The 19,164-nt window shown below is 36.4% G+C and overlaps 2 protein-coding genes across 2 annotated transcripts; both read right to left on the bottom strand.

Annotated features, from left to right (window-relative positions):
- Positions 1 to 14,432: 14,432 nt before the first annotated feature.
- On the bottom strand, positions 14,433 to 15,817 carry EV154DRAFT_527456 (uncharacterized protein). Its single transcript, XM_051603489.1, has one exon. It carries the CDS (start codon positions 15,809 to 15,811, stop codon positions 14,774 to 14,776), a length of 1,038 nt encoding a protein of 345 aa, XP_051451915.1. The 5' UTR covers positions 15,812 to 15,817; the 3' UTR covers positions 14,433 to 14,773.
- Positions 15,818 to 16,011: 194 nt separating this feature from the next.
- On the bottom strand, positions 16,012 to 17,873 carry EV154DRAFT_85835 (uncharacterized protein). Its single transcript, XM_051607812.1, has 4 exons — positions 17,751 to 17,873; positions 17,380 to 17,697; positions 16,208 to 17,325; positions 16,012 to 16,148 (listed from the first exon to the last, which is right to left on the bottom strand). Exons 1-4 carry the CDS (start codon positions 17,815 to 17,817, stop codon positions 16,140 to 16,142), a joined length of 1,512 nt encoding a protein of 503 aa, XP_051451914.1. The 5' UTR covers positions 17,818 to 17,873; the 3' UTR covers positions 16,012 to 16,139.
- Between the last annotated feature and the right edge of the window lie 1,291 nt (positions 17,874 to 19,164).

Genomic DNA, 19,164 nt, shown 5'->3' with positions numbered 1-19,164 from the left:
AGATAAGTGTATCTAAGACAACCAGGTAACTAAGACGACTAGACAGCAAAATCTCCAGGACACCCAGATAGTCAAGACAACAGAGTATCTAGGACGACGAATCAAGTAGGAAAACCAGACGACTATGACAACAGGATATCCAAGGATACTAAGTAACTAAGATATTACCAAGACGAATAGATAAACATGACAGCATAATTACCATGCCATTAAACTATAGCTATGGATATTATCGACCACTATGACAATATTTGATAACCATGACGATTAAGGAACACTATGGCGAATAAAGATCACCATGACCACCAAATCACCATGACCACACATATCATTACCTAGACAACCCTTGTTGTCCTCGACAACCTGTTGCCTACGACAACCAAGTTACCTACGACAACCCTGTTGCCTACGACAACGCTGTTGCCCTCGACAACGATGTTGCCCTGACTACAGTACCCCAGGAATGAACCCCTCAGTATGAAATTTGTAACAATTTGTAACAATTTGTAACAATTTGTAACATTTGCAAAAATGTGACTAGAAACTTCGGATTTTCAATATTATGATGTTACTGGACATAGAGAACAACATTAGGACCGGACTTTTCCTTCTAAAGTCCGATCCCGACGAGATATACACAATGTTACAAATTGCGAAAAATCCAAAAATGTAACTACCAACAGCGGATTGTCAATATTATGACGTAACTTGACAAGGAGAACAACATTAGGCCCGCATTTTTTGTTCTAAAGTCCGATCCCGACGAGATATACCAATGTTACAAATTGTTACAAATCCAAAAATGGCCATACTCAAGCCGCATTTTTACATAGTATGACATAAATTGATACGCTGAACAACATTTGACTGAGACATTTTTTTCTAAAATTAAATCCCGACGAGATACTGATCAATCAATCCAAAGTTACAAATTGTTACAAATTGTTACAAATCCAAAAATGTCCATACTCAAGCCGCTTTTTTACTTAGCATGACGTAAATGGACGCGCTGAACAACATTAAACTGTAACATTTTTCTCTAAAATCAAATCCCGACGAGATACTAATCATTCAATGGCAAAGTTACAAATTGTTACAAATTGTTACAAATCCAAAAATGTCCATACTCAAGCCAATTTTTTACTTAGTATAACGTAAATGGGCGCTCTGAACAACATTAAACTGAGATATTTTCCCCTAAAATCAAATCCCGACGAGATACTAATCATTCAATGGCAAAGTTACAAATTGTTACAAATTGTTACAAATCCAAAAATGTCCATACTCAAGCCGATTTTTTACTTAGTATGGCGTAAATAGGCGCGCTGAACAACATTAAACTGTAACATTTTTCTCTAAAATCAAATCCCGACGAGATACTGGTCATTCAATGCCAAAGTTACAAATTGTTACAAATTGTTACAAATCAAAAAATGGCCATACTCAAGCCGCTTTTTTATGTAGTATGACGTAAATTTATACGCTGAACAACATTAAACTGCAACATTTTTCTCTAAAATCAAATCCCGACGAGATACTAATCATTCAATGCCAAAGTTACAAATTGTTACAAATTGTTACAAATCCAAAAATGGCCATACTCAAACCGCTTTTTTACATATAACGTAAATGAATACGCTCAACAACTTTAAACTGAGATATCTTGCTGTAAAATCAAGTCCCGACAAGATAATGATGAAACTTTGTCAAAGTTACAATGTTACAAATTGTTACAGATCCAGACATCTCCATACTCAAGCCAAATTTTGTCATAGTGTAACGTAAACAAACACGTAGAACAACATTTAACGGAAGAGAATTTATTATAAAATGAAATACCGAAGAAATATTGGTCAATATTTGCAGAAAATATCGTATATGAAAATGTTAAAAATTCTAAAATGCTTATACTGAAACTGCATTTCCAAAAGCACAACGTAAATTTAGACCTACAAGAACCTTTAACTGAGTTATTTTGTTCTAAAATGTAATCCCAACGATAAATTAATCACTTTGTACTTGACTATTTCTTATGTTTACAGCCAAAGGATGCAATGTGCCTGGCCATTTAATTTATGAAATGCTTAATAAGCAAAAATTACAGTACATACTTTAAGCTATATATAACAAATATTAATCGAAATATAAAAATGGTGATCAAATATTCACAAAGTAGTGGTAACATTATTGAAACACCCACAGCACGTGAAGCAAAACTGTTTGGACCAGGAAAACTAGTAAAATATACTTGACATAATTTTAGCAAACGGTGGAGACTGTTGGTACTGAACATTAGAGAAACTGAAGATAAAATTATGTGATATTCATGAGAGTACCTTACGAAATAAAGAGAAAAATAACAGTTTCTTTCAATAATATTTTTTCTGACACTGTTTTGGAGCAACCAATATTATGCAGATAGTTGAATAAACGGTTCTTAATTAGCTGTTCAAAGAATTGAAAATAAATACCATTAATTAGTCACAAGCCGAAAGATTATTTGATAAAATTATACTTTAGACAAAAGAAAAAAATATTTCTCAGAAATCGAAAATGTTTTATAAATGCTTGGAAATAGATTTGATACAAGAACAATAATCCGATGATTGTGTTTCAACTGTTAAAAAAAGTATCTCTCATAGAGCAGGTCGGACACAAGACAGTCAAGTACATAGAACACAAAATACTTATTGAAAAGTAAGCAAAAGTTGGACTGCCACAGTAATTGGCCTTCTTATAACAATTTTAAAATCATATTCATTAACCATCTACGAAATATAATGAACAAAGAAAAAAATTGGAAAAAATAACCCGAGTCTTGGGCAAAAAAACATTCATGTTGCAGAGTAAATGCTAATTATACGCTAAGTCTAAACTAGTTGCATTCTTAACAGTTTTAGCATAGACCAGTTCAGTTTAAAACAAGATATGAACACCATAAAGTCATCGAAGATAAAATGATTCTCCAATTGATAGACCAAAAGTTCAAAGTAAGTTACAATACTTTATTGAATAAATATCATAAATTGAGGAATACCTGCCGCAGTTGCAGTGATAACCAGGGCAACTGTGAGCAAAATACAGCAAACATTTAACAAAATAACAAACAGGTAGCGATGATGGTATTAAAATGACCAACAATTGGAAGGCCTTGTAATTTTTTATCACTGCGCAAAGTACGCAATTATTTAAATAGTTTAAGCATAGTATAAAGACCTTATAAAATATACGCCAGATAAGCAGATCAAGAATTCACTCATTATTGAAGAAGAAACAGTCTAAAATACTTAAAAAACTGAGAATACTGCCAATGAACAACTTTTAAAGCAGTTTTGAATAACTGGCACATTATGTATAGTTTACGTATTATCTTCTACACGACTCCTAAAAGTTTCAAAGGATAATCTCAAGATTTCGTTCCAAGCCGAAAGAAATTAGGAAATAAAAGACTGAAGAAAAAAACAGAAATATATTTCTCAAAAGTCGTAAAAATTTTATCATGACATGGGAGTAATTTTAATGTGTTTGGAATAGGCAAATGTAGATATGCTAATATTTGAAAAAAAGTCTAGCTGGACAAAAAAGTGTACAAAAGGGAACAAATCATGAAATTATATGTCTAAAGACAGTTTTATTCAATGACACCTTAATAAATTAGTCTGTCATTACTTTACACATGTGTCGGCTGAATATGAGGAGTGACTATTAAGATAAAGACCAGAGCCAAAAGAATTTTTAAAAGTAACGAAATGTTTTTCAGATTTCGAGTATAGGAAAAGACTTTATTTTAATCGTGAAAAACTCTCCAACTTAGAATAGACCCTCATTTTCTTACCTGCTTTCGTTTTTTAGTACCTTTCCCTTTTTAATAGTCAATTATCTGATAATGTATTTTGATCAGTTATATTTCAACCAGGCATGACTATAGTATTAAAGAAGATCAAAGATGCTTTAATCTTGTTTAACGGTGTTCATCTACATTATACTGCTCAAGATAAAAGTTCCGCAAGCGAATGAAAATGACTTGATATAGAGACAACTTGCTATTATCTTCTAGCCTTTAATAAGCATTTGTTATTACCCCAACTTAGTTTGGATGATCTTTGGAAATTATAGACGGAGTAGTATACGAGTAGGAGTACAGTTGCCTTTTATATCTAATTCTGATGGCAAGCATCGTTTATCAGAGCCCATTTAAATCCCTTCCCCTTGCAAAACTTTAGTTTTACGCGTATACGCCTTGTTAATAACGAATTATCGAGTAAAAAAATAATCCCCTTGTTGACCAACACAACCGAATCAAGTTCTATAAAAAAGTTGTAGGTCACTGACTGATTTTGAATAAAGATGGGAAATTAAATATTCCGAAATATTTTTCTAACAAAATCCCTAGCAAAAAAATGTGGGAGAACCGCCTCGGCCTCAGGAATACGCTGGTGGGGAAGATCACGCTTAAAAGTAGTCGTGTCAAAAGTGCAAAAAATGATGCCGGTGGGGGTCGAACCCCTAAACCCCGCTTTCAAAGACCGACGCTCTCCCCCCTAAGCTATAATTCTGGCGGAGTCTCGTTTTAGCAGTGTAGTACAAGACACGACTAGTATTATTGATACACGTGACTTTCACGTGACATACCATGCTATGTTATGTTCAGGCCTAAAATACGTTCCCAACCTAAACGGATGCGTTAAACACGTGTTTTTATGCCATATAAACGTGCTTTGATCTGTTATGCACTTGATTAACTGCATGACGAGATGTATAGAGTAGACTGATTGACTAGGGGCTGTGATGAGTGAAAAATAAACTTGTATCGACCAATAATCGATAAACTTGTAAGTTTTGACTAAAACGAACAGTCACAATTAGTCGGAGTTACTTTAGCATTATACGAAGACTGTTTTCATTACGCACGAGGTAAGCAGAATTTGAATGGACAAAATAATGAAGGAAATACTTTATAAAATATCTTAAAAAGAGCCATATTGCCAATTAAAACTTTAAAAGACGTTTTGTATAACAACAGCTGCACGCCTAGTTAAAAAAAACATCTTCTGCATGACTCCTAAAAGTTTTAACGCAAATTATCAAGATTCCGTTCCTAGCCGAAAGAAATTGGAAAAATGGACACATAAGACAAAAACAGAAAAATACTTTTCAAAACTCGAAAAAATTTTCTAAGCCCATGGGAATACTTTTACTAGGTCGAAAATTGTAATGTTTATGTCTACAGTTTGTTTAAAAAAGTCTAGCCGGCATAATAAACTGTTTATAAATGTACTTGACGTAATAATTGAGTGATATGAAGAGATTTATGACGGAATCACTCAAAATAAAATAAAATAGTAGCAACCTGTACAAAGAGTGAGAATAGTGAATCTGTTCAACTAGAAGTAGACTAAATTTACGTCAAACCATTACTTGGCATTCATTAATAAACTATTCACCAAGTATGGATCTACAGGTATCAAAAACCAAAAGCACAAATAACTGTTGGATTAGTTTAAGAATATTTGAGCCTAAGTCATAACTAAATTAGAGGTCCTTGAGTTCTTTTTTTTATCATAGATAAGATGATGGATAAAAGGAATTACAAAAATTAAGACCATATATTTAATGACTTACATAATAACAGAGGACTAATTAAAAAAGGTAATTAGTATCTAGCGCATCTATTGCACAGAATTGAAACATGATTTATTAAAAAACGAGAGAGAAGTTGCCAAAGTATTAAAAAATCCCAACAATTAATATGACAAGACTCCTTGCTCGAGGAGAACAAGTGAAAACCTATTGCATAACTTGAGATAATACAAAACACTACCTAAACGGCAAACAACGTCTGCCAAGGCAAATAATGACCGTATAGAATTAATACTTTATAAAATAACCATAAAAGTTACAATATCACCAAATAATAATTCCTAAATCATCTTGACACGACGGTAACAAGGCAAGTAGTATCAGCCGTATATTCTAAGAAACTCCTCCAAGTTTGAAGACAAACGACAAACAATTGGTCGCAAGCCGAAAAAAATAGTGCTACAAGGATAATTCAAAAAAAACATTTGTAAGAAGTCGAAAAAAATTTATAATGACTTGGGAGTTACTTTAATAAGATGAGAATACACGAATTAAGGGATGGCTACAGTTAAAAAAAGTCTAGCCGAACAAAACGGTTAAAAAACTGAAAAAAAAGCATGAATTACTATGTCTAAAGACAGATTTAGGCAATGGAATCTTAATGAATATGTCTGCCATTCAATTGGAGGTGTGTGAGCTTATTATAGAGAGGATCTACAAGAATAAGGACCACAGCTGAAAGAAATACGAAACAATAAATACTTAAGATAAAAGGACAAAAAAAAATATCAAAAGTCGAAATAATTTTAGAGCTTCTAAAAACCACTGTTAAAGCCTTCAGGATAGTACATAGTATGTACCTAAAGGACAAAAAAAAGTTATTTATAAAAACGTTTTAATAGAATGACAAAGTCGTATAGTATTATAATGCGCAATAGTTTCAATGTTTCGCAACTAAAATAAATATGAATGCTGCATACTCTACATAGCTATCAATAATATTACAAGACAACTAAGATATTGTGGACAAGAAATAATTTAAGGCAATAGCGTTTCCAACAGGAGTAAAACCGCAAAAACAAATAGTAACCCCCGATGAAATCTGGAATGAAAAAAACGCACGGCTATCCTACGTGGAAAAATGAGCTCGTTTCAACGGTACTATTTTCGATCCATAGAAATGAAACGTCATTGACTTATTTAGGTTTCAAAGTCATAAACTATGTACACTACATTATCTCTCAGCCTACGCCTACCAAAGCCAATTTTGCCTGCCCATAGTAACCCCCGATGAAATCTGGAATGAAAAAAACGCACGGCTATCCTACGTGGAAAAATGAGCTCGTTTCAACGGCACTATTTTCGATCCATAGAAATGAGAACTCATTGACTTATTTGGGTTTCAAATTCATCAACTATGTACACTACATTATCTCTCAGCCTACCCCTACCCAAGCCAATTTTGCCTGCCCATAGTAACCCCCGATGAAATCTGGAATGAAAAAAACGCATGGCTATCCTACGTGGAAAAATGAGCTCGTTTCAACGGTACTATTTTCGATCCATAGAAATGAAACGTCATTGACTTATTTAGGTTTCAAAGTCATAAACTATGTACACTACATTATCTCTCAGCCTACGCCTACCAAAGCCAATTTTGCCTGCCCATAGTAACCCCCGATGAAATCTGGAATGAAAAAAACGCACGGCTATCCTACGTGGAAAAATGAGCTCGTTTCAACGGCACTATTTTCGATCCATAGAAATGAGAACTCATTGACTTATTTGGGTTTCAAATTCATCAACTATGTACACTACATTATCTCTCAGCCTACCCTACCCAAGCCAATTTTGCCTGCCCATAGTAACCCCCGATGAAATCTGGAATGAAAAAAACGCATGGCTATCCTACGTGGAAAAATGAGCTCGTTTCAACGGTACTATTTTCGATCCATAGAAATGAAACGTCATTGACTTATTTAGGTTTCAAAGTCATAAACTATGTACACTACATTATCTCTCAGCCTACGCCTACCAAGCCAATTTTGCCTGCCCATAGTAACCCCCGATGAAATCTGGAATGAAAAAAACGCACGGCTATCCTACGTGGAAAAATGAGCTCGTTTCAACGGCACTATTTTCGATCCATAGAAATGAGAACTCATTGACTTATTTGGGTTTCAAATTCATCAACTATGTACACTACATTATCTCTCAGCCTACCCTACCCAAGCCAATTTTGCCTGCCCATAGCAACCCCCGATGAAATCTGGAATGAAAAAAACGCACGGCTATCCTACGTGGAAAAATGAGCTCGTTTCAACGGTACTATTTTCGATCCATAGAAATGAGAACTCATTGACTTATTTGGGTTTCAAAGTCATAAACTATGTACACTACATTATCTCTCAGCCTACGCATACCAGAGCCAATTTTGCCTGCCCATAGCAACCCCCGATGAAATCTGGAATGAAAAAAACGCACGGCTATCCTACGTGGAAAAATGAGCTCGTTTCAACGGTACTATTTTCGATCCATAGAAATGAGAACTCATTGACTTATTTGGGTTTCAAAGTCATAAACTATGTACACTACATTATCTCTCAGCCTACGCATACCAGAGCCAATTTTGCCTGCCCATAGCAACCCCCGATGAAATCTGGAATGAAAAAAACGCACGGCTATCCTACGTGGAAAAATGAGCTCGTTTCAACGGTACTATTTTCGATCCATAGAAATGAGAACTCATTGACTTATTTGGGTTTCAAAGTCATAAACTATGTACACTACATTATCTCTCAGCCTACGCATACCAGAGCCAATTTTGCCTGCCCATAGCAACCCCCGATGAAATCTGGAATGAAAAAAACGCACGGCTATCCTACGTGGAAAAATGAGCTCGTTTCAACGGTACTATTTTCGATCCATAGAAATGAGAACTCATTGACTTATTTGGGTTTCAAAGTCATAAACTATGTACACTACATTATCTCTCAGCCTACGCATACCAGAGCCAATTTTGCCTGCCCATAGCAACCCCCGATGAAATCTGGAATGAAAAAAACGCACGGCTATCCTACGTGGAAAAATGAGCTCGTTTCAACGGTACTATTTTCGATCCATAGAAATGAGAACTCATTGACTTATTTGGGTTTCAAAGTCATAAACTATGTACACTACATTATCTCTCAGCCTACGCATACCAGAGCCAATTTTGCCTGCCCATAGCAACCCCCGATGAAATCTGGAATGAAAAAAACGCACGGCTATCCTACGTGGAAAAATGAGCTCGTTTCAACGGTACTATTTTCGATCCATAGAAATGAGAACTCATTGACTTATTTGGGTTTCAAAGTCATAAACTATGTACACTACATTATCTCTCAGCCTACGCATACCAGAGCCAATTTTGCCTGCCCATAGCAACCCCCGATGAAATCTGGAATGAAAAAAACGCACGGCTATCCTACGTGGAAAAATGAGCTCGTTTCAACGGTACTATTTTCGATCCATAGAAATGAGAACTCATTGACTTATTTGGGTTTCAAAGTCATAAACTATGTACACTACATTATCTCTCAGCCTACGCATACCAGAGCCAATTTTGCCTGCCCATAGCAACCCCCGATGAAATCTGGAATGAAAAAAACGCACGGCTATCCTACGTGGAAAAATGAGCTCGTTTCAACGGTACTATTTTCGATCCATAGAAATGAGAACTCATTGACTTATTTGGGTTTCAAAGTCATAAACTATGTACACTACATTATCTCTCAGCCTACGCATACCAGAGCCAATTTTGCCTGCCCATAGCAACCCCCGATGAAATCTGGAATGAAAAAAACGCACGGCTATCCTACGTGGAAAAATGAGCTCGTTTCAACGGTACTATTTTCGATCCATAGAAATGAGAACTCATTGACTTATTTGGGTTTCAAAGTCATAAACTATGTACACTACATTATCTCTCAGCCTACGCATACCAGAGCCAATTTTGCCTGCCCATAGCAACCCCCGATGAAATCTGGAATGAAAAAAACGCACGGCTATCCTACGTGGAAAAATGAGCTCGTTTCAACGGTACTATTTTCGATCCATAGAAATGAGAACTCATTGACTTATTTGGGTTTCAAAGTCATAAACTATGTACACTACATTATCTCTCAGCCTACGCATACCAGAGCCAATTTTGCCTGCCCATAGCAACCCCCGATGAAATCTGGAATGAAAAAAACGCACGGCTATCCTACGTGGAAAAATGAGCTCGTTTCAACGGTACTATTTTCGATCCATAGAAATGAGAACTCATTGACTTATTTGGGTTTCAAAGTCATAAACTATGTACACTACATTATCTCTCAGCCTACGCATACCAGAGCCAATTTTGCCTGCCCATAGCAACCCCCGATGAAATCTGGAATGAAAAAAACGCACGGCTATCCTACGTGGAAAAATGAGCTCGTTTCAACGGTACTATTTTCGATCCATAGAAATGAGAACTCATTGACTTATTTGGGTTTCAAAGTCATAAACTATGTACACTACATTATCTCTCAGCCTACGCATACCAGAGCCAATTTTGCCTGCCCATAGCAACCCCCGATGAAATCTGGAATGAAAAAAACGCACGGCTATCCTACGTGGAAAAATGAGCTCGTTTCAACGGTACTATTTTCGATCCATAGAAATGAGAACTCATTGACTTATTTGGGTTTCAAAGTCATAAACTATGTACACTACATTATCTCTCAGCCTACGCATACCAGAGCCAATTTTGCCTGCCCATAGCAACCCCCGATGAAATCTGGAATGAAAAAAACGCACGGCTATCCTACGTGGAAAAATGAGCTCGTTTCAACGGTACTATTTTCGATCCATAGAAATGAGAACTCATTGACTTATTTGGGTTTCAAAGTCATAAACTATGTACACTACATTATCTCTCAGCCTACGCATACCAGAGCCAATTTTGCCTGCCCATAGCAACCCCCGATGAAATCTGGAATGAAAAAAACGCACGGCTATCCTACGTGGAAAAATGAGCTCGTTTCAACGGTACTATTTTCGATCCATAGAAATGAGAACTCATTGACTTATTTGGGTTTCAAAGTCATAAACTATGTACACTACATTATCTCTCAGCCTACGCATACCAGAGCCAATTTTGCCTGCCCATAGCAACCCCCGATGAAATCTGGAATGAAAAAAACGCACGGCTATCCTACGTGGAAAAATGAGCTCGTTTCAACGGTACTATTTTCGATCCATAGAAATGAGAACTCATTGACTTATTTGGGTTTCAAAGTCATAAACTATGTACACTACATTATCTCTCAGCCTACGCATACCAGAGCCAATTTTGCCTGCCCATAGCAACCCCCGATGAAATCTGGAATGAAAAAAACGCACGGCTATCCTACGTGGAAAAATGAGCTCGTTTCAACGGTACTATTTTCGATCCATAGAAATGAGAACTCATTGACTTATTTGGGTTTCAAAGTCATAAACTATGTACACTACATTATCTCTCAGCCTACGCATACCAGAGCCAATTTTGCCTGCCCATAGCAACCCCCGATGAAATCTGGAATGAAAAAAACGCACGGCTATCCTACGTGGAAAAATGAGCTCGTTTCAACGGTACTATTTTCGATCCATAGAAATGAGAACTCATTGACTTATTTGGGTTTCAAAGTCATAAACTATGTACACTACATTATCTCTCAGCCTACGCATACCAGAGCCAATTTTGCCTGCCCATAGCAACCCCCGATGAAATCTGGAATGAAAAAAACGCACGGCTATCCTACGTGGAAAAATGAGCTCGTTTCAACGGTACTATTTTCGATCCATAGAAATGAGAACTCATTGACTTATTTGGGTTTCAAAGTCATAAACTATGTACACTACATTATCTCTCAGCCTACGCATACCAGAGCCAATTTTGCCTGCCCATAGCAACCCCCGATGAAATCTGGAATGAAAAAAACGCACGGCTATCCTACGTGGAAAAATGAGCTCGTTTCAACGGTACTATTTTCGATCCATAGAAATGAGAACTCATTGACTTATTTGGGTTTCAAAGTCATAAACTATGTACACTACATTATCTCTCAGCCTACGCATACCAGAGCCAATTTTGCCTGCCCATAGCAACCCCCGATGAAATCTGGAATGAAAAAAACGCACGGCTATCCTACGTGGAAAAATGAGCTCGTTTCAACGGTACTATTTTCGATCCATAGAAATGAGAACTCATTGACTTATTTGGGTTTCAAAGTCATAAACTATGTACACTACATTATCTCTCAGCCTACGCATACCAGAGCCAATTTTGCCTGCCCATAGCAACCCCCGATGAAATCTGGAATGAAAAAAACGCACGGCTATCCTACGTGGAAAAATGAGCTCGTTTCAACGGTACTATTTTCGATCCATAGAAATGAGAACTCATTGACTTATTTGGGTTTCAAAGTCATAAACTATGTACACTACATTATCTCTCAGCCTACGCATACCAGAGCCAATTTTGCCTGCCCATAGTACCCCGAATGAAATTTGGAATTTTTACCGAAACATAGCAAAAACTTGTCCAATTTCAAAAAATAAAGTACAACCCCCTTTGGATTGGTTGAAATGGTGTCACACTCGTTTAAAGTTGAAAATTACTATTTTAAGCAGGGGAAATATTTTTGATTGGTTTTTAAAAGAAATTTTCGATTGAAGGTTAAACATTCGGCTAGGTTACGCTTTGCACCTACAATTGGGCTTTAGAATGATACTAATTTCAACACCGTCCGATAAGTATTAATTGGCAGAAAAAGTTTTACAAATTCGAAAAAAAACAAAGTATTGTAGACTGCCGCTATCAATGTTTTGTTTTGTTTGCACAAATATATATTTTTAAAAAAATAACTTTTGCGATATTTTTGAGCTGTGATTGGCTTTAAAACAGCGTTCATTATCATGGCTAGTCTTGGACCGTTTAAAGCTATACTTTAAGTAAATTTTACGTGACTCCAGTCTATTTTGTTGCTAAAATTCGAAGGTATCGTTCTATACAAATTGTTCTTGCTTTATTTGGTTACAATTATTTTGGAAGGCAGCACTTATTCATCTAGCATTATTTTTAAGGCACCTCGGTTCAATTACCGACTCTAATTTTATAATTTTGGTTCCAATATATCTTCGGCAAATCATCCTTTTGAAAAATAAAAAACTATGGACTGTGCTTCTGTTTATGCATAAAAAATAGGTTGAAATAAGTAGTGTAACTATTTTTAGAAAAGTATAGCGCATATTTATTTGAAGTGTTGATGTCACGATCGTGTCACGTAGATGCATTAATTTTGGTAATTCTTTGTCAGCACCTTTTCCTCTACTTGTCAGCCAACAATCATAAGATATCTGTGGTAAATAAGAATTGACTTAGTAAACTTTGTCATTGGTTATTTTTTTGTGAAATAACTTTACAATCCTTTTACTATAAGTATAGCCTAATTTTTTATTTTCTTTCTTCCCCTTTATCAGATATATTATCCAATAACCCTCTTTACTCTTTTCCTCTTTCTTCTATCTGTCTTATAATAAATATCATAATTATCAGGTATTTTTCTATTCTTGTAATCAAGTATTCTTCTCTCTGTTCTTTCCGCCTGTTCGCTCCTGACAATTTGTAAACGAAATACTGGTTTTTACTTGTTACGCAGTGGATCCCACCAAACAGTACATAAAAACATAGCAGTTGATATATTACTCGGCTTATGATCTGGGTTTTGCCTTCTAGTTATATTAATATTATTTTTAGTTCTTGTTCAAAAAGATTTTTGAAGCCGACTATTCATTAATATGACAAATGTTTTAACTAATCGTTCTAATCTATAGTCATTCTTGTTCCGATCTACAGCTTTATATATTTACTTTGAAATGTATATAAGCTTTTTTAATAAAATTAACCTATGAAAATCCCGTATATAACATTGGAGTTCCACTGCTATTTAAATTGATGAAGGTAACGATTCCTATATAATCTTCACTCGAAATTCCACCCTTCGAACATAAATATGTCCGTTTCTATCATTATCTCCTAATAGCTTGTCTGTCTCTCAGCAATTCATTCCAATACAATCACTATGAATTTAACAAGATATTCGTAACAACCGTCTTTTACAGCTGTTTAAAATGATGTACATGTCACGTTGCTTTTGTTTCATTAAATGAACATTGAAAATGCCCAATTTATACTCTTTGTTTTGCTCGAATTTGTTAAATTTCTATCAACTTACGTTCAAATCAACTGTTTCCCATTAAAGCTTTTATACATATTTATATCTTCTGGTTATTCTGACAAAACTCAGTTTGAAGTTTTTTGCTAAAAGGTTACAAAAAAACATGGTACAATAAGAACTTTTTTCTTAGTTTTGTGAGCATAGTTTGATACTTCAAAACCAGACTTATAAACATTCACTACGCAACTTTTGCAGTTTTTGGTTAATGAAGGGCCCTAAATATACATTCGAAACTAAGTTTAAATGTATCCAGTATTTAAACGTTTGTTATGCTTTTTTGTGCTGATTACTATTGCCTTGAAATTCCAAAAGTTAAGTCTCTTTAAAAGCCTAAAAATGGTATAAAAAATGACAAAAAAAATAAACTTAAGACTGATATAACGTAAAGCAAAAATAATAAACAAGGTCACAATTAAATAGATTGTTGAATAACAATTGAGTTAGGAAGTATATTATCATATAAACGTGAAAGCTAAAAAGAACATAAACAAATTTAAAGAGAGACATAATAAAATTTAATGAAGAACATAATAAAATATATTGAAGGACATAATAAAATATAAAGAAGGACATAATAAAATATAAAGAAGGACATAATAAAATTTAAAAAAAACATAATAATAACTAAAAAATATCATAAGAAACTATAAGGAAACGCATAAAAAAGGTAGAAAACGGCATAAAAAGTCTAAAGAAGGGCATAAAAAAGGTAGAAAACGACATAAAAAGTGTAAAGAAGGGCATAAAAATACTATAAAAAGAGGCATAACGAACTGTAAATAAGGCATAAAAAATATAAAGGAAGTAAAAAAAATCTAAAAAAGGGATTAAAAAATTGAAATGGATGTAAAATAAAAATTCATAGTCAGAAATAATATCATAAAAGAAAACCGATTTGGTAGAACTTAGGCAAATCGGCCATTCATTTTACGCTTTTGAGGAGGATTAGTGTTTTCCGTGGAAGCAGTTGCAACTGAGTCTCGATCCCCACGATTTCTTGACTTTTTGTACGCAGGTAAAGGGACGGAACCAAGATATTCACAAGCAGCATTGTTATTGACAGAATAATTTTGTAAAAAATCAAACACAGAAACATTCAGCTCTTCGATTTGTTGTTCAAAGCGGGATGCCTTACGTACAACAACGCCACCAGATTCTCGTACGAAAAATTTTGATGGAAATGTCCATGGAATATACTTGCACGTATAAAGGCAGCTAACCAAAACCAAAGAATGAAAATGAGCTAGTTGGTCGTAACTAATAAGTGGATTCGCAAAAAGCTCCAGGTACCATGCTCTAGTCCCAAATTTTTTCCAGTGCGAATCAATGTTATCGGAGCTAATGTAGGAAGACAAATTCTTTCTCACACAATTAACATGACAATCTTGACGGTCCGGCAATGGCAGAAGAAAGTTCAATCGTTCAGTTATTGACACTGGTTCAAAGAGACAAGAACGTTCTTGAGAGTGCACGGTAAATGGAGTGTGATCACCGGAAAAACTCATCGTTTCCAAATTACAGCCAGAAAAATCTCCCCCCACCAAAACAAAATACTCAGTCCAAAATTGTCTTAGGAACATCGAGGCTAGACGCATTCCAAAACCGTACTCCATTAGGGCTTGCTGCATAGTGTATACGTTTCTTATGGTACAGATGTTCGAAATATCGTAGAGAAATAACTGTCCATGACTGAAAGCTCCTTCTACTTCACCATGATGTAAATCGACAACTACATCTAAATTGCTGGTATCAGTGATTTCAAAACTAGGAAAAGCTTGTTGCATGCGGATCAAGTCGAAAGTATGACCAAACATGACTCTATCACCATCGACGGCAAACGAATCAGGCAAAAAACACAACCTGTTTTTACGACATCTGCTTGCTGATACGAACTTTGAAGAATCGGTTAAAGATTGATCAGAATGCATCAAGTTATTTAGCATGTACGCGGAGAGATACAACCCGGAGAACGACTGCAACAAAACGGAACCAAGACATTTTTCTGCCAAGTCACTTATAAGATTTGCCATGAGACCAACGTACTGGAGGTAAATTCCCGAATCTATATGGATGAAGGCCTCATCAGCAAGAGAAGACCTATCATAAAAAGCAGAATAATTAATAAAGTATCTAAAAGAAGTTGCCTGTAGAAAAACTTACTTCAACTTTGCGACCAAGACGTCCACGTAAGCCGTAGTAGCTGAGATCGCCGGGACACGAACCTCCAAACGAGTAGTAAACTGGTGGCCTTGGTATTCGGAAACACGGGCATTATACCATCTCTATTACAATTTTTGAAGTAAATATATGGGAAAATTTATATTAAATGTATTGCATACCATGTTCTTTAAATGACGACCCTCATGATGACGAAAGGTATTTCTCATTTCCTCGGGTATCCATGGACCGGACACCTTTCCGTTTACACCAGGATTTGACATCGTAAACGGATACTTGATGTCATTATACACCATTACTTTCGAAGGCGTAAAAACATTACCGGAACGACCTTTCCCGGAGAAGCCACCAAAAGAACCCAAAGACATTCCATAAAAATCGGTCTTTATGGTTGGACCTCCAAAAAGTTTTCCCATAGCTTGGACCTTTTCCTCTTTGACAAACGATACCAATGGTCGGCCATCCTCGGATTCGGCAAACAGATTCAAGCCAATGTCTACAAGGCATCTTCGAGGGTCAAGTTGGGACCAGTCAACCATGGTATCTAGAATGGACGTGTGATCCGGACCATACATTGGGCTTTTGAACCCGAAAGAAGAAACCACAAAAACAAAATGACGATATGGCGCCAAATCCGCACTCTCCTTTGCAATGTCACGCATAGACTTGACTAAGAGCCTAAGCTCCGAACCAAGCAAAAATTTGGGCAATGTCATGTGAAATCCAGTACCAATGGCTTCGCCATAAGATCCACCAGATCGATTCGCACGAGAACAAATCAAGACACGTCGAATAGCGGGAACCAGAAGTCGGTCGGTAAACGTTTTTTGAGCAGCGGAACCCAACATTCTTCTGGCATTGCTTACACCAAGCTTCATTTTTTTCATGTTCGGGAAGAGCACATGAATATTCATGCATGCTTCCGAAAAGGCGTCCAAAAGCAAAGTATGCGGGTAATTTTTAACATAGTCCCTCTCACCACGAAACGTGAAGTGCCCGAAGTCCAGACGAGTCAAAGCATGCTTCCAATTGGGGCTCAAAGACAGCTTCAAACGAGTTTTAGGCATGATTGGCAACTCCTTCAACGGGTAAGAAATAAAAGCATCGATGTTTACTTCGCAAAGGGTAGGACTATCACAATCAGTCTCCAAATCGACAATAATTTTTTTTTGAACGTTGTCAATGGTAGTAATTTGTCCGTTGAACATTAAATCAAGTCTTTCAGTCATGGAGGTAGCAGCGGCACACTTTTCAACGAATTCGGCAAATGGCATGGTTACTGATAAAAAAAAATAAGTATATAGATAAATGATTGAATTTCAGGCTAATTTACCTTCATTTTCCTCACTAATTTCGACTGAAGAACCATGGTTGGCAACAATGTCATCATCGTTATCGAGATCATCTTCATTGTTCAAAAGATCGCCGTCAAAAACTTCTGTTTCGGAACCTTCAGATTCATAACCTTCCAAGGCACGGGCGACTTCATCTTCTTCAACTTCACTAGCATCCGAGTCATTGGGATCAGGTTGGTAATCAGAATCAGAGTCATACTCTTGGCGCTCACGCACGGCATGATGGGATACGCTGGAACTAAGATTTTCAACAGGGGTGGAAGCACTAATATCTTCAGTAGCACCGACACGAACACCTAAAAAATAATCATAAGTCATCACAAAAAGAAAAAGAAAAAAAATGACTTACGGTTGACGGAGGACGAGGAATAAGAGCCAATGGATGAATGGGTTGCTGTTTGATTGTTACGGTTCATATTTCACAATAAGTTTAAGATTATAAAAATAGATAAAGAAAGAAAGAAGAGAGAAAAGGAAAAGAACCCCCTTTTATACTTTTTTTGAAAAATGTTTTGTGACGATTTTAAAATATGGCGTGATAAATTTTTTTTACCCCAAAAAAGGTCACAAAAAAAAATTTTTTTGGGGCGCAGCAGCTGAAAAAAAAGTATAAATAGGGGGCCTTTTTTTGCAATTCCCCTTTTTTCATATTTCTTTCACTTTTAATTCTTTTTATAAACTTATCTCTCCTCCCTTCTTGGTCTCTTGGTTTCTTGGTCTTTCTGGTTCTTTCTCCTCTTCCTCCGTACTCTTCTTGGCATAAACTCATCTGGTATTTTGGATAAAAGGATAGTAATAAGTTAATATTAGGGTTAAGGTATTAGGCGAAAATTGGGGGTTGGGGTTGATGTGTTGCTATGAGAAGAGGGTGTTGGCATGGAGGAGAGTGGTATGAGGGCTATCTGAAACATGCGTAGTTGCGCACAAATCGGAGTGATCAACGGGAGATCAACGAGAGATCACTTGAGAGAGGTTGATAAGACAAGAGACAAGATAAGAGACAGAGATAGGGTTCTGTAGGGAAGTTAGAGACAGAGATAGCAACCCCGGACGAAATCGGATCGATAAAGCAAGAACGCTACCAGACGTAAAAAACGAGCTCTTTTTAATGGTACTACTCTTGTCCCAAAGAAACGTGTTCCCATTGACTTATTGATGTTTTAGTGCTCATACACTATGTGCACTACATTATTCCTTCCCTGCTGAAGGCCCAGCCTCGCCAGACATATAGCAACCCGGACGAAATTCGGATCGATAAAAGCAAGAACGGTTACCAGACGTAAAACAACGAAGCTCTTTTTAATGGTACTACTCTTGTCCAAGAACGGTGTTCCAATTGACTTATTGATTGTTTTAGTGTCATACACTAGGTGCACTACATATTCCTTCAGCTCTGAAGGCCCACGCCTCGCCAGACATGTATGAGCAACCCGGACGAATTCGGAATCGATAAAGCAAGGACGCTACCAGACGTAAAAAAACATGAGCTCTTTTTAAATGGTACGTGTAGCTCTTGTCCAAAGACCGGTGGTTGCCCTATTTGACTTATTTATGTTTTAGTGTCATACAACTAGGTGCACTACACTTCTTACTGCTACCTCTGAAGGCCCAGTCCTCGCCATGACACTATCGCAACCCCGTGGACGAATTCGGATCACGATAAAAGCAAGCCTCGCTACCAGACGTAAAAAAACGATGCTCTTTTTTTAATGGTCCTACTCTTGTCCCAAAGGAACTTTGTTCCCATTGCTTATTGATGTTTT

This window comes from Mucor mucedo, assembly GCF_025094135.1.
Source record: "Mucor mucedo strain NRRL 3635 chromosome Unknown EV154scaffold_165, whole genome shotgun sequence".
Lineage (NCBI taxonomy): Eukaryota > Fungi > Mucoromycota > Mucoromycetes > Mucorales > Mucoraceae > Mucor > Mucor mucedo.
Note: the sequence above shows the minus strand (reverse complement) of the source record. Positions and strands in the feature narration are given on the sequence as shown.

What these genes read in the sequence shown, in the direction of transcription:
- EV154DRAFT_85835 (XM_051607812.1), bottom strand. Translation starts at nt 17,817, where the DNA reads ATGAACCGTAACAATCAAACAGCAACCCATTCATCCATTGGCTCTTAT. An exon ending in TTCCTCGTCCTCCGTCAACC is followed by an intron (nt 17,698 to 17,750) that starts GTAAGTCATTTT and finishes ATTATTTTTTAG; the next exon opens with GTGTTCGTGTCGGTGCTACT. An exon ending in AATTAGTGAGGAAAATGAAG is followed by an intron (nt 17,326 to 17,379) that starts GTAAATTAGCCT and finishes TTTTTTTATCAG; the next exon opens with TAACCATGCCATTTGCCGAA.
- EV154DRAFT_527456 (XM_051603489.1), bottom strand. Translation starts at nt 15,811, where the DNA reads ATGCTAAATAACTTGATGCATTCTGATCAATCTTTAACCGATTCTTCA.